Raw genomic sequence first — 13558 nt, 5'->3', positions numbered from 1 at the left:
AGTTGAAAATTTTTTTTTATATTATCCTAATTTTTTTTATCATATCTGATTTCTTTTTTCTATCCAAAATTTTCTTGCATTTTGTGTCATCAAAATAATTTTTAAAAAACGTATTCTTTATTAGTTGCACAGAGGTAGAGTGTTTTTAAAACAATCAATTTTAGAGGCTGCATTGGAGAATCAAACAGTTTCTAATAATGGCATAAATACTTTGTAGTAATGATTAAGATAAGTAGAATTTGACATCAAACTCCATAGAGCACATCACATAACCAAAATCTATAGAGTACCTAACTCATATTGACATTGCTATCGTAAAATTCGAATTCGAAACATCAAATAATGGCTTTAATTTATACTAGTCTAAGAAACAAAGTAGACATTCTACACTCGAAATTCTTTTTTTTTTTAAAGGAGTTAAACATGCATTTGCATATGAGGTTCAATTAGGTTGAGGAGACTCCGAGTCTTGTATTTTCACTTTTGAGCTCGGCATGATAACTGAATCGAGCTATTTGAATTCAAATCGATTTTGGTCATCGCAAGCAAGCGGAATTGATCCATTTATAGCAATAAGATCATTAAAAAATGATCAATATATTCTATTTGAGTTTAATGTCTAAAACCACTCATTTACAAATTAATGGTGGCTTATAAAATCTTTTCTACACAATAAAGAACATTATTCTTGGCTTAATGGCTTTTTGACTCCTATTTATATTATAATTATTATGGTGTCAGTTTGGATTGAAACAAATTTTGGGGCGTAGGTCCGTAAATATGAATATTTCGCATAAAACACACTACAAATATAGTTTATGAACCTTTATTAAGAGGAGAAGGCTGCACTTAATCTGTTAGTCTAATCGGAATTATATATATATATTGTAAATGGGAAATCTCGAACCCGATTTTTATATAATTATTGGATGGAAGCATCCTTCAAATCTCCATTTTGTCTTTAGCGGTAGTGGGGTGTAATTTGGAATGTAAAAATTATACTAATGACTTCGTAGGAGTCAAAGTTGATTTGAATTGGATTTTCTAATTATAAAATATTAAGAAATCGGAAAGTATAAATATGTAGATTTAGACATCAAATTATCCAATCTTAATAAAGGTATAATAATTGTCTGCTACATATCTTTGTGTATTTCTTTCAAGTCATTTTTAATTCCTTTTTTTTGTTTTTATCAATTTCTAAAATTGCACCCATTGTGTACATCCTTCTTCTACTATTGTTTATAGAAACCGTGGCCATAGAAGTTACCAATTGCAAGGAAAGTGACACTCGCAGTCTAAAATTAGTCTTTGGTGCTCCAACAATACTTTTAAATATTTTATGAACTTCTCTTTAAAATTCCTTGGAGTGGTTTATCTTTTGTTGGTGGACATGATATGGGTAGCGATATCCGCGAGATGAAAATTTGTATAGGAGTTAGGGGTGAGTTTCACTTGCTATACAGTAATGGGGATCTCACAAACTTATACTGCAGTGATGTAATGAAAAATGACAATTCAAACAGGCTATAACATATTCGATCACTTTTTTATGTACAGTTAGTGTATAATCTTTTTTTACATTAATAGATTTAGATCATATCATGTAACTTAAATTCAGATTTAAAATTCAAATTATACATATGTGAGCATATATTCAAAACTGATTGTGACAAAAATCACTATATTATCAGTGTATAAAAACTTAATCTAATATTTTGACTTACGAAGTTTATGAAGTTGTGTTATGAGTTACGTGAACGAACTAGAGGTCAATTTGGACAGATGAGAGAGCATCACCGAAAATTACATTGGCAAGTTCAAGGACCAAATTGGAGCCTATAGAAGATGAGGAACGAGATTGCTGACTTTCTTTCTCTCGGAACCATCAAAAGGTGATTTTTCTCTGACGTAGATGATGATTTTCTGGGCCAAATTTCCCTGCTCAGAAAAAGGATCAGACACCTGCTGGGAGTCGGGGAGCTTTTGTCACAGGGCCAGCAAAACAACAGGCCTCCCCTGCCTTCTGGTTTACTCCAGAAGAAGGATTCTGTTACTGTTGGATTAGTCAATGAGTTGGACTTCCTTTTGAATCGGATTCTTCAATCGAAATTGGATTCTTTTTTCCCCAACGTCATTTCCGTGGTGGGCATTGGCAGCTTGGGGAAGACAACCCTTGTGAGGTGATTATATAACCATGAGTCATTGCGTCATCATTTTGAAGCTTTTGCCTGGGTTTCATTGGGCAGTTCGGCACAGCGCGACTTTGACCAATTGTGGGGAGCTTTAGGTTCCATTCTTAAGCAACTTGTACCGACCGTCAACGAGATGTTTAGAAACTGTTCTATTATGGGCATCACCATCAACATTCACAGCCTACTGGCTTCTGCAAAATGCTTGGTGGTTATTGATGATTTGTGGTCACTAGATTACCTAGACTGGCTAAGCAGTTTTTTAGGAATTAGGGAAACAGCTAGTAAATTAGTAGCCAGCACTCGGTTTCAGGAATTAGCAACATCCAATCCATCGATTGAACTTTTCAAGTTGAGGCACCTGACTGAAGAGGAAAGTTTGGAGCTCCTTGTTCGCAGAGTATACGTGAATATCCCTAAAGGTCAGTCAGTTGTGTCCATTATCATTATTTTCATAAAGTCTTGCCATCATTTTTATGTTACGCAGACGTGCAATTGATTTTTTAGATGCTGTGAAATTTAAATTTTTGACATTATTTATCTGGATGTGTTTGCATTTTGATGTGCAACAAAAATGCGCTATCATACTTTTAGTTGTGGAAAAGATTCAAATCTTTAATAACACAGTCCGGATTTTTCATTTGATGCTTTCCCAAATTCAGTTAAGATTTTGTTGCTATATTTTTATGGTTGTGGATTTTGTGGCCGTTTCTCAATGCAAATTGTTTTATTTCTTCTGAATTTTTATTAGTTATTCTCATGTTCTTTCTTGTATTTCCTTTCATGGTGTTATTTATTTGCAGCAATAGCTAAGTTTTTCGTTGTCTGATTTGGAAGATTATGTCTGTTTGAATTGACTTCTCCCCTTTGCTAACAGATCCGCAGTTGCACGGGATGTTAGAATTTATTGTGAAAAGATGCAAAGGCATACCGTTGGCCATTAATGTGCTTGGAAGCTTGTTGGCAACAAAGCAGACATCAGGTGAGTGGAAGGCAGCTCTTCGTGCTATGGAGTTGTGCAACGTCCATCAAGAAGATAGTTTGCAGCTGTTAGAACTGGAAATTTTATCTTTATGTTATGACGACATGCCACACCATTTAAAGCTTTTGTTTCCTTTATTTGGGCCTCTTCTCTGAGCAACCAAGCATAGAGGTGGAAACACTATACCAGCTGTGGATGGCTGAAGGTTTTGTACAACCAAATAACGAAGAATCTGCAATAACAACGGCGGATGCAACGGATCAGTATCTGGATGAATTAGCAACCAGAGGTTTTGTTGACGTTAATGAAGCTGAGGTTCCGAATAGCAGACGATTCAAATCTTGTCGTCTGCATGGCATGATGTTAGACTTGTGTCTTCATAAGGCCAAACAAGAAATATTTTCCGAGGTCATAAGATCATGTCAGAGAAACGAAATCAACAAGTCTTCCACTCCATTCGGCAACATACGTAGACTTTCCATGAACGTTGGTGGGGGTTATCAGAGTGAAGATGTAATGGCCGTCTTGCTGAAAAATGCTGACATGCATCTTGGTTATCTTAGGTCTCTTCTTCTCTTAAAATTACCCCGACGTTTGGAGTTTGTAGAATTTTCGAAGTCAATAAATTTGAAATTGTTCCTCTTGCTTAGAGTCTTAAGATTTGATGGTTTTGACCTACGAGAGAGCAAATGTGTTGGAGAAGTTGGGAAATTGACATCTCTGCAATACCTAAGCTTTAGAGGCTGTCGCCTAAACAACCTGCCATTAAGTCTTGGTGAGCTGTTGAACTTGCAAACACTTGATTTGCGGGTAGTAATAGATCGGATGGTTACCATACCAAACATCATCTGGAAATTAAAAAGGTTGCGGCATCTTTATTTGCCTTCGAAATTTAATGATCGAGAGGATGATAAGTTGAATAGTTTGGTGAACTTGGAGATGCTTGAAAACTTTGATACCAGTGCATGCAGCATAACCGATCTTCTCTTCTTGACGAGTCTTCGGAACCTAGCAGCATCTGTTAAAGGGAATGCTAAGTCCCTGCAGGGCATCATCAAACGCATAAATATGAACCAGAATTGCTTATGCCAAACCTCTATTCGAGTAAGATGTTTCAACGCATTTACTGCAGAAGAAAGGGATTTGTCAATAAGCCAGCTACTTGATTGTCCCTCCCCTCATACTTTGCAGATCAAGGGATGCAGATACGAATAACTTCATCCATAATTCCTATTGCTCAAAACATTGTAAAACTTAAACAACATTTATCAAAATTTATTACTTATATATACAGCATATTAGGCAGAATTATGAACATTAAAAATGAAAGACATACAACAAACTCTTTCCGGAATTGTGCTAAAATTTTGACCAAAACTAGTTGAAAAACTCCAACACCCATGATGCCATGACTATAATGCATCTTCCTATAAGCAATAATGCATATGGATTCATAAAAGCATTGCCAAAGATTTACGATAAGTCAAAGAAAAAAGCAGCAAAGAGCTAAACGATAACCTGAAGAGTTTGTTAGCCAAACAGAGAAGCAGCATAGAAGAACTCTGCAGGACTAGGCCATCTTAGTGCTAAATACTAACGAGTATAATCTCATGTATAGCATAATTGACATCATAAGCTGAGGAAGAAAGATTGATTCATGCAAATTCCATTCATGTTATAACCAAAGAATATACTCTAGTTAAAATAACAACAGAAAAAATCAAATCTTTTGCAAAGGGTTTGCATAATAACACACCCACTAATTTACTTGAAACAATTTTACTTGTGAAACACACAAATGTAGATAAAAATCAGAAAGCGCATCTAAAATAACACCCACTAAAGTGTGATTTTTTTTGTGGAACACAAAAATTGAAAAACCCTTCTAACATGCTCAAATAAAATTACGCAGGTTGCCTGGTAACAGACGTACTCATTTACTTGAAAAAAGAAAAAAAAAGATGATAAAGATAAAAAAAACCCATCAACATGTTCTTAGAATAAAAAAACCAGATCTTTTAACTCAAAGAAAATGAAGAATATTTGTACGTACCTCCCACTACCACTAGCAGGCGGCAGCTAAACGAAAAGGTTGGCTTTGTGAAGTAGTGAAGAACGATAGCAAGATCAACTCCCTTTCTTGAGCAAGTATTCTGTAGAACCAGAAGATTTTGAGTGATTTTAAGGTTTAAGTGAGGGATTTTGAGTTTTAGCTTGCTGGCGAGTGAGTGTGTGAAAGTGTGTGTGTGTGTGTGTGTGTGTGTGTGTAGGAGTGGGAGAGGAAGGACGGAGTGGTGACCAAGAAAGAAATGAGGAGTCTATCGTTGGTGGTGGAGGACTGCATCGTTGTTTCAAGAAAGGTGATAATATATTTACCATATCCATTGCTAGTTAATAAGGGTCAAATAGCTGACACAAATAAAAGTGTTTTTGTTTGTTACCTCCAAAGTTTAAAAAGAAAAGCTGATCTACTGTTTGACCAATTGTTGTTTCTTTCCTATTTACTATTTAGTTCTATTTTTTTATTTTTTAAAAATTGAACTTCCTTTTGATTTTCTGGTGCGGATTTTATGTCACATGCTTGATGCAACAAACATAAGTTGAAATCTTTGTAATATGCCTTAGAATGGAAATTTGGTATCCGCTGGAATAGTTAGTGAATAATACTTCCTCCGTCCCATTAAAAATATCATTTTTTTTAATTTTAGAATGTTCCAAAATATTTGTTTGTCTTGTTAGAAAAAGCAAAACACCTATTAGTATCTTTTTCCAATATAATTCTTCTTTCTAATCATATATATGTTACATTCAAATTTATTATCCAAACATTTCACAATTACAAACCGCTTCACTTCACCGGTTAGTTGAAAATTTTTTTTTATATTATCCTAATTTTTTTTATCATATCTGATTTCTTTTTTCTATCCAAAATTTTCTTGCATTTTGTGTCATCAAAATAATTTTTAAAAAACGTATTCTTTATTAGTTGCACAGAGGTAGAGTGTTTTTAAAACAATCAATTTTAGAGGCTGCATTGGAGAATCAAACAGTTTCTAATAATGGCATAAATACTTTGTAGTAATGATTAAGATAAGTAGAATTTGACATCAAACTCCATAGAGCACATCACATAACCAAAATCTATAGAGTACCTAACTCATATTGACATTGCTATCGTAAAATTCGAATTCGAAACATCAAATAATGGCTTTAATTTATACTAGTCTAAGAAACAAAGTAGACATTCTACACTCGAAATTCTTTTTTTTTTTAAAGGAGTTAAACATGCATTTGCATATGAGGTTCAATTAGGTTGAGGAGACTCCGAGTCTTGTATTTTCACTTTTGAGCTCGGCATGATAACTGAATCGAGCTATTTGAATTCAAATCGATTTTGGTCATCGCAAGCAAGCGGAATTGATCCATTTATAGCAATAAGATCATTAAAAAATGATCAATATATTCTATTTGAGTTTAATGTCTAAAACCACTCATTTACAAATTAATGGTGGCTTATAAAATCTTTTCTACACAATAAAGAACATTATTCTTGGCTTAATGGCTTTTTGACTCCTATTTATATTATAATTATTATGGTGTCAGTTTGGATTGAAACAAATTTTGGGGCGTAGGTCCGTAAATATGAATATTTCGCATAAAACACACTACAAATATAGTTTATGAACCTTTATTAAGAGGAGAAGGCTGCACTTAATCTGTTAGTCTAATCGGAATTATATATATATATTGTAAATGGGAAATCTCGAACCCGATTTTTATATAATTATTGGATGGAAGCATCCTTCAAATCTCCATTTTGTCTTTAGCGGTAGTGGGGTGTAATTTGGAATGTAAAAATTATACTAATGACTTCGTAGGAGTCAAAGTTGATTTGAATTGGATTTTCTAATTATAAAATATTAAGAAATCGGAAAGTATAAATATGTAGATTTAGACATCAAATTATCCAATCTTAATAAAGGTATAATAATTGTCTGCTACATATCTTTGTGTATTTCTTTCAAGTCATTTTTAATTCCTTTTTTTTGTTTTTATCAATTTCTAAAATTGCACCCATTGTGTACATCCTTCTTCTACTATTGTTTATAGAAACCGTGGCCATAGAAGTTACCAATTGCAAGGAAAGTGACACTCGCAGTCTAAAATTAGTCTTTGGTGCTCCAACAATACTTTTAAATATTTTATGAACTTCTCTTTAAAATTCCTTGGAGTGGTTTATCTTTTGTTGGTGGACATGATATGGGTAGCGATATCCGCGAGATGAAAATTTGTATAGGAGTTAGGGGTGAGTTTCACTTGCTATACAGTAATGGGGATCTCACAAACTTATACTGCAGTGATGTAATGAAAAATGACAATTCAAACAGGCTATAACATATTCGATCACTTTTTTATGTACAGTTAGTGTATAATCTTTTTTTACATTAATAGATTTAGATCATATCATGTAACTTAAATTCAGATTTAAAATTCAAATTATACATATGTGAGCATATATTCAAAACTGATTGTGACAAAAATCACTATATTATCAGTGTATAAAAACTTAATCTAATATTTTGACTTACGAAGTTTATGAAGTTGTGTTATGAGTTACGTGAACGAACTAGAGGTCAATTTGGACAGATGAGAGAGCATCACCGAAAATTACATTGGCAAGTTCAAGGACCAAATTGGAGCCTATAGAAGATGAGGAACGAGATTGCTGACTTTCTTTCTCTCGGAACCATCAAAAGGTGATTTTTCTCTGACGTAGATGATGATTTTCTGGGCCAAATTTCCCTGCTCAGAAAAAGGATCAGACACCTGCTGGGAGTCGGGGAGCTTTTGTCACAGGGCCAGCAAAACAACAGGCCTCCCCTGCCTTCTGGTTTACTCCAGAAGAAGGATTCTGTTACTGTTGGATTAGTCAATGAGTTGGACTTCCTTTTGAATCGGATTCTTCAATCGAAATTGGATTCTTTTTTCCCCAACGTCATTTCCGTGGTGGGCATTGGCAGCTTGGGGAAGACAACCCTTGTGAGGTGATTATATAACCATGAGTCATTGCGTCATCATTTTGAAGCTTTTGCCTGGGTTTCATTGGGCAGTTCGGCACAGCGCGACTTTGACCAATTGTGGGGAGCTTTAGGTTCCATTCTTAAGCAACTTGTACCGACCGTCAACGAGATGTTTAGAAACTGTTCTATTATGGGCATCACCATCAACATTCACAGCCTACTGGCTTCTGCAAAATGCTTGGTGGTTATTGATGATTTGTGGTCACTAGATTACCTAGACTGGCTAAGCAGTTTTTTAGGAATTAGGGAAACAGCTAGTAAATTAGTAGCCAGCACTCGGTTTCAGGAATTAGCAACATCCAATCCATCGATTGAACTTTTCAAGTTGAGGCACCTGACTGAAGAGGAAAGTTTGGAGCTCCTTGTTCGCAGAGTATACGTGAATATCCCTAAAGGTCAGTCAGTTGTGTCCATTATCATTATTTTCATAAAGTCTTGCCATCATTTTTATGTTACGCAGACGTGCAATTGATTTTTTAGATGCTGTGAAATTTAAATTTTTGACATTATTTATCTGGATGTGTTTGCATTTTGATGTGCAACAAAAATGCGCTATCATACTTTTAGTTGTGGAAAAGATTCAAATCTTTAATAACACAGTCCGGATTTTTCATTTGATGCTTTCCCAAATTCAGTTAAGATTTTGTTGCTATATTTTTATGGTTGTGGATTTTGTGGCCGTTTCTCAATGCAAATTGTTTTATTTCTTCTGAATTTTTATTAGTTATTCTCATGTTCTTTCTTGTATTTCCTTTCATGGTGTTATTTATTTGCAGCAATAGCTAAGTTTTTCGTTGTCTGATTTGGAAGATTATGTCTGTTTGAATTGACTTCTCCCCTTTGCTAACAGATCCGCAGTTGCACGGGATGTTAGAATTTATTGTGAAAAGATGCAAAGGCATACCGTTGGCCATTAATGTGCTTGGAAGCTTGTTGGCAACAAAGCAGACATCAGGTGAGTGGAAGGCAGCTCTTCGTGCTATGGAGTTGTGCAACGTCCATCAAGAAGATAGTTTGCAGCTGTTAGAACTGGAAATTTTATCTTTATGTTATGACGACATGCCACACCATTTAAAGCTTTTGTTTCCTTTATTTGGGCCTCTTCTCTGAGCAACCAAGCATAGAGGTGGAAACACTATACCAGCTGTGGATGGCTGAAGGTTTTGTACAACCAAATAACGAAGAATCTGCAATAACAACGGCGGATGCAACGGATCAGTATCTGGATGAATTAGCAACCAGAGGTTTTGTTGACGTTAATGAAGCTGAGGTTCCGAATAGCAGACGATTCAAATCTTGTCGTCTGCATGGCATGATGTTAGACTTGTGTCTTCATAAGGCCAAACAAGAAATATTTTCCGAGGTCATAAGATCATGTCAGAGAAACGAAATCAACAAGTCTTCCACTCCATTCGGCAACATACGTAGACTTTCCATGAACGTTGGTGGGGGTTATCAGAGTGAAGATGTAATGGCCGTCTTGCTGAAAAATGCTGACATGCATCTTGGTTATCTTAGGTCTCTTCTTCTCTTAAAATTACCCCGACGTTTGGAGTTTGTAGAATTTTCGAAGTCAATAAATTTGAAATTGTTCCTCTTGCTTAGAGTCTTAAGATTTGATGGTTTTGACCTACGAGAGAGCAAATGTGTTGGAGAAGTTGGGAAATTGACATCTCTGCAATACCTAAGCTTCAGAGGCTGTCGCCTAAACAACCTGCCATTAAGTCTTGGTGAGCTGTTGAACTTGCAAACACTTGATTTGCGGGTAGTAATAGATCGGATGGTTACCATACCAAACATCATCTGGAAATTAAAAAGGTTGCGGCATCTTTATTTGCCTTCGAAATTTAATGATCGAGAGGATGATAAGTTGAATAGTTTGGTGAACTTGGAGATGCTTGAAAACTTTGATACCAGTGCATGCAGCATAACCGATCTTCTCTTCTTGACGAGTCTTCGGAACCTAGCAGCATCTGTTAAAGGGAATGCTAAGTCCCTGCAGGGCATCATCAAACGCATAAATATGAACCAGAATTGCTTATGCCAAACCTCTATTCGAGTAAGATGTTTCAACGCATTTACTGCAGAAGAAAGGGATTTGTCAATAAGCCAGCTACTTGATTGTCCCTCCCCTCATACTTTGCAGATCAAGGGATGCAGATACGAATAACTTCATCCATAATTCCTATTGCTCAAAACATTGTAAAACTTAAACAACATTTATCAAAATTTATTACTTATATATACAGCATATTAGGCAGAATTATGAACATTAAAAATGAAAGACATACAACAAACTCTTTCCGGAATTGTGCTAAAATTTTGACCAAAACTAGTTGAAAAACTCCAACACCCATGATGCCATGACTATAATGCATCTTCCTATAAGCAATAATGCATATGGATTCATAAAAGCATTGCCAAAGATTTACGATAAGTCAAAGAAAAAAGCAGCAAAGAGCTAAACGATAACCTGAAGAGTTTGTTAGCCAAACAGAGAAGCAGCATAGAAGAACTCTGCAGGACTAGGCCATCTTAGTGCTAAATACTAACGAGTATAATCTCATGTATAGCATAATTGACATCATAAGCTGAGGAAGAAAGATTGATTCATGCAAATTCCATTCATGTTATAACCAAAGAATATACTCTAGTTAAAATAACAACAGAAAAAATCAAATCTTTTGCAAAGGGTTTGCATAATAACACACCCACTAATTTACTTGAAACAATTTTACTTGTGAAACACACAAATGTAGATAAAAATCAGAAAGCGCATCTAAAATAACACCCACTAAAGTGTGATTTTTTTTGTGGAACACAAAAATTGAAAAACCCTTCTAACATGCTCAAATAAAATTACGCAGGTTGCCTGGTAACAGACGTACTCATTTACTTGAAAAAAGAAAAAAAAAGATGATAAAGATAAAAAAAAACCCATCAACATGTTCTTAGAATAAAAAAACCAGATCTTTTAACTCAAAGAAAATGAAGAATATTTGTACGTACCTCCCACTACCACTAGCAGGCGGCAGCTAAACGAAAAGGTTGGCTTTGTGAAGTAGTGAAGAACGATAGCAAGATCAACTCCCTTTCTTGAGCAAGTATTCTGTAGAACCAGAAGATTTTGAGTGATTTTAAGGTTTAAGTGAGGGATTTTGAGTTTTAGCTTGCTGGCGAGTGAGTGTGTGAAAGTGTGTGTGTGTGTGTGTGTGTGTGTGTGTAGGAGTGGGAGAGGAAGGACGGAGTGGTGACCAAGAAAGAAATGAGGAGTCTATCGTTGGTGGTGGAGGACTGCATCGTTGTTTCAAGAAAGGTGATAATATATTTACCATATCCATTGCTAGTTAATAAGGGTCAAATAGCTGACACAAATAAAAGTGTTTTTGTTTGTTACCTCCAAAGTTTAAAAAGAAAAGCTGATCTACTGTTTGACCAATTGTTGTTTCTTTCCTATTTACTATTTAGTTCTATTTTTTTTAAAAAAAAAAATTGAACTTCCTTTTGATTTTCTGGTGCGGATTTTATGTCACATGCTTGATGCAACAAACATAAGTTGAAATCTTTGTAATATGCCTTAGAATGGAAATTTGGTATCCGCTGGAATAGTTAGTGAATAATACTTCCTCCGTCCCATTAAAAATATCATTTTTTTTATTTTAGAATGTTCCAAAATATTTGTTTGTCTTGTTAGAAAAAGCAAAACACCTATTAGTATCTTTTTCCAATATAATTCTTCTTTCTAATCATATATATGTTACATTCAAATTTATTATCCAAACATTTCACAATTACAAACCGCTTCACTTCACCGGTTAGTTGAAAATTTTTTTTTATATTATCCTAATTTTTTTTATCATATCTGATTTCTTTTTTCTATCCAAAATTTTCTTGCATTTTGTGTCATCAAAATAATTTTTAAAAAACGTATTCTTTATTAGTTGCACAGAGGTAGAGTGTTTTTAAAACAATCAATTTTAGAGGCTGCATTGGAGAATCAAACAGTTTCTAATAATGGCATAAATACTTTGTAGTAATGATTAAGATAAGTAGAATTTGACATCAAACTCCATAGAGCACATAACATAACCAAAATCTATAGAGTACCTAACTCATATTGACATTGCTATCGTAAAATTCGAATTCGAAACATCAAATAATGGATTTAATTTATACTAGTCTGAGAAAAAAGTAGACATTCTATGCTTGAAATTCTTTTTTTTTTTAAAGGAGTTATACCTGCATTTGCATATGAGGTTCAATTAGGTTGAGGAGACTCCGAGTCTTGTATTTTCAATTTTGAGCTCAGCTTGATAACCGAATAGAGGTATTTAAATTCAAATCGATTTTGGTCATCGCAAGCAAGCAGAATTGATCCATTTATACCAATAAGATCATTAAAAAATGATCAATATATTTTGTTTGAATTTGATGTCTAAAACCACTCATTTACAAATTAATGGTGGCTTATAAAATCTTTTCTACACAATAGAAAACATTTTTCTTGGCTTAATGGCTTTTTGACTCCTATTTATATTATAATTATTATGGTGTCAGTTTGGATTGAAACAAATTTTCGGGCGTAGGTCCGTAAAGATGAATATTTCGCATAAAACACACTACAAATATAGTTTATGAACCTTTATTAAGAGGAGAAGGCTGCACTTAATCTGTTAGTCTAATCGGAATTATATATATATATTGTAAACGGGAAATCTCGAACCCGACTTTTATATAATTATTGGATGGAAGCATCCTTCAAATCTCCATTTTGTCTTTAGTGGTAGTGGGGTGTAATTTGGAATGTAAAAATTATACTAATGACTTCGTAGGAGTCAAAGTTGATTTGAATTGGATTTTCTAATTATAAAATATTAAGAAATCGAAAAGTATAAATATGTAGATTTATACATCAAATTATCCAATCTTAATAAAGGTATAATAATTATCTGCTGCATATCGTTGTGTATTTCTTTCAAGTCATTTTTAATTCCTCTTTTTTGTTTTTATCAATTTCTAAAATTGCACCCATTGTGTGCATTCTTCTTCAACTGTTGTTTATAGAAACCATGGCCATAGAAGTTACCAATTGCAAGGAAAGTGACACTCGCAGTCTAAAATTAGTCTTTTGTGCTCCAACAATGATTTTAAATATTTTATGAACTTCTCTTTAAAAATTTCCTGGAGTGGTTTATCTTTTGTTGGTGGACACGATATGGGTAGCGATGTCCACGAGATAAAAATTTGTATAGGAGTTAGGGGTAAGTTTCACTTGCCGTACAGTAATGGGGATCTCACAAAAT

The 13558-nt window shown here is 34.4% G+C and overlaps 2 protein-coding genes across 2 annotated transcripts; both read left to right on the top strand.

Moving 5' to 3' along the window:
• The first annotated feature begins 3369 nt into the window (after window positions 1–3369).
• On the top strand, window positions 3370–4389 carry LOC140038184 (putative disease resistance protein At1g59780). The gene has a single exon (XM_072083285.1). The coding sequence runs from the start codon at window positions 3370–3372 to the stop codon at window positions 4387–4389; it is 1020 nt and encodes a 339-aa protein (XP_071939386.1).
• A 5016-nt stretch (window positions 4390–9405) lies between these two features.
• Window positions 9406–10425, top strand: LOC113735420 (putative disease resistance protein At1g59780). Its single transcript, XM_027262431.1, has one exon. It carries the CDS (start codon window positions 9406–9408, stop codon window positions 10423–10425), a length of 1020 nt encoding a protein of 339 aa, XP_027118232.1.
• The last annotated feature ends 3133 nt before the right edge of the window (window positions 10426–13558 follow it).

Source organism: Coffea arabica, chromosome 3c (genome assembly GCF_036785885.1).
Source record: "Coffea arabica cultivar ET-39 chromosome 3c, Coffea Arabica ET-39 HiFi, whole genome shotgun sequence".
Lineage (NCBI taxonomy): Eukaryota > Viridiplantae > Streptophyta > Magnoliopsida > Gentianales > Rubiaceae > Coffea > Coffea arabica.
This window is presented reverse-complemented; position numbering and strand designations above follow the sequence as displayed.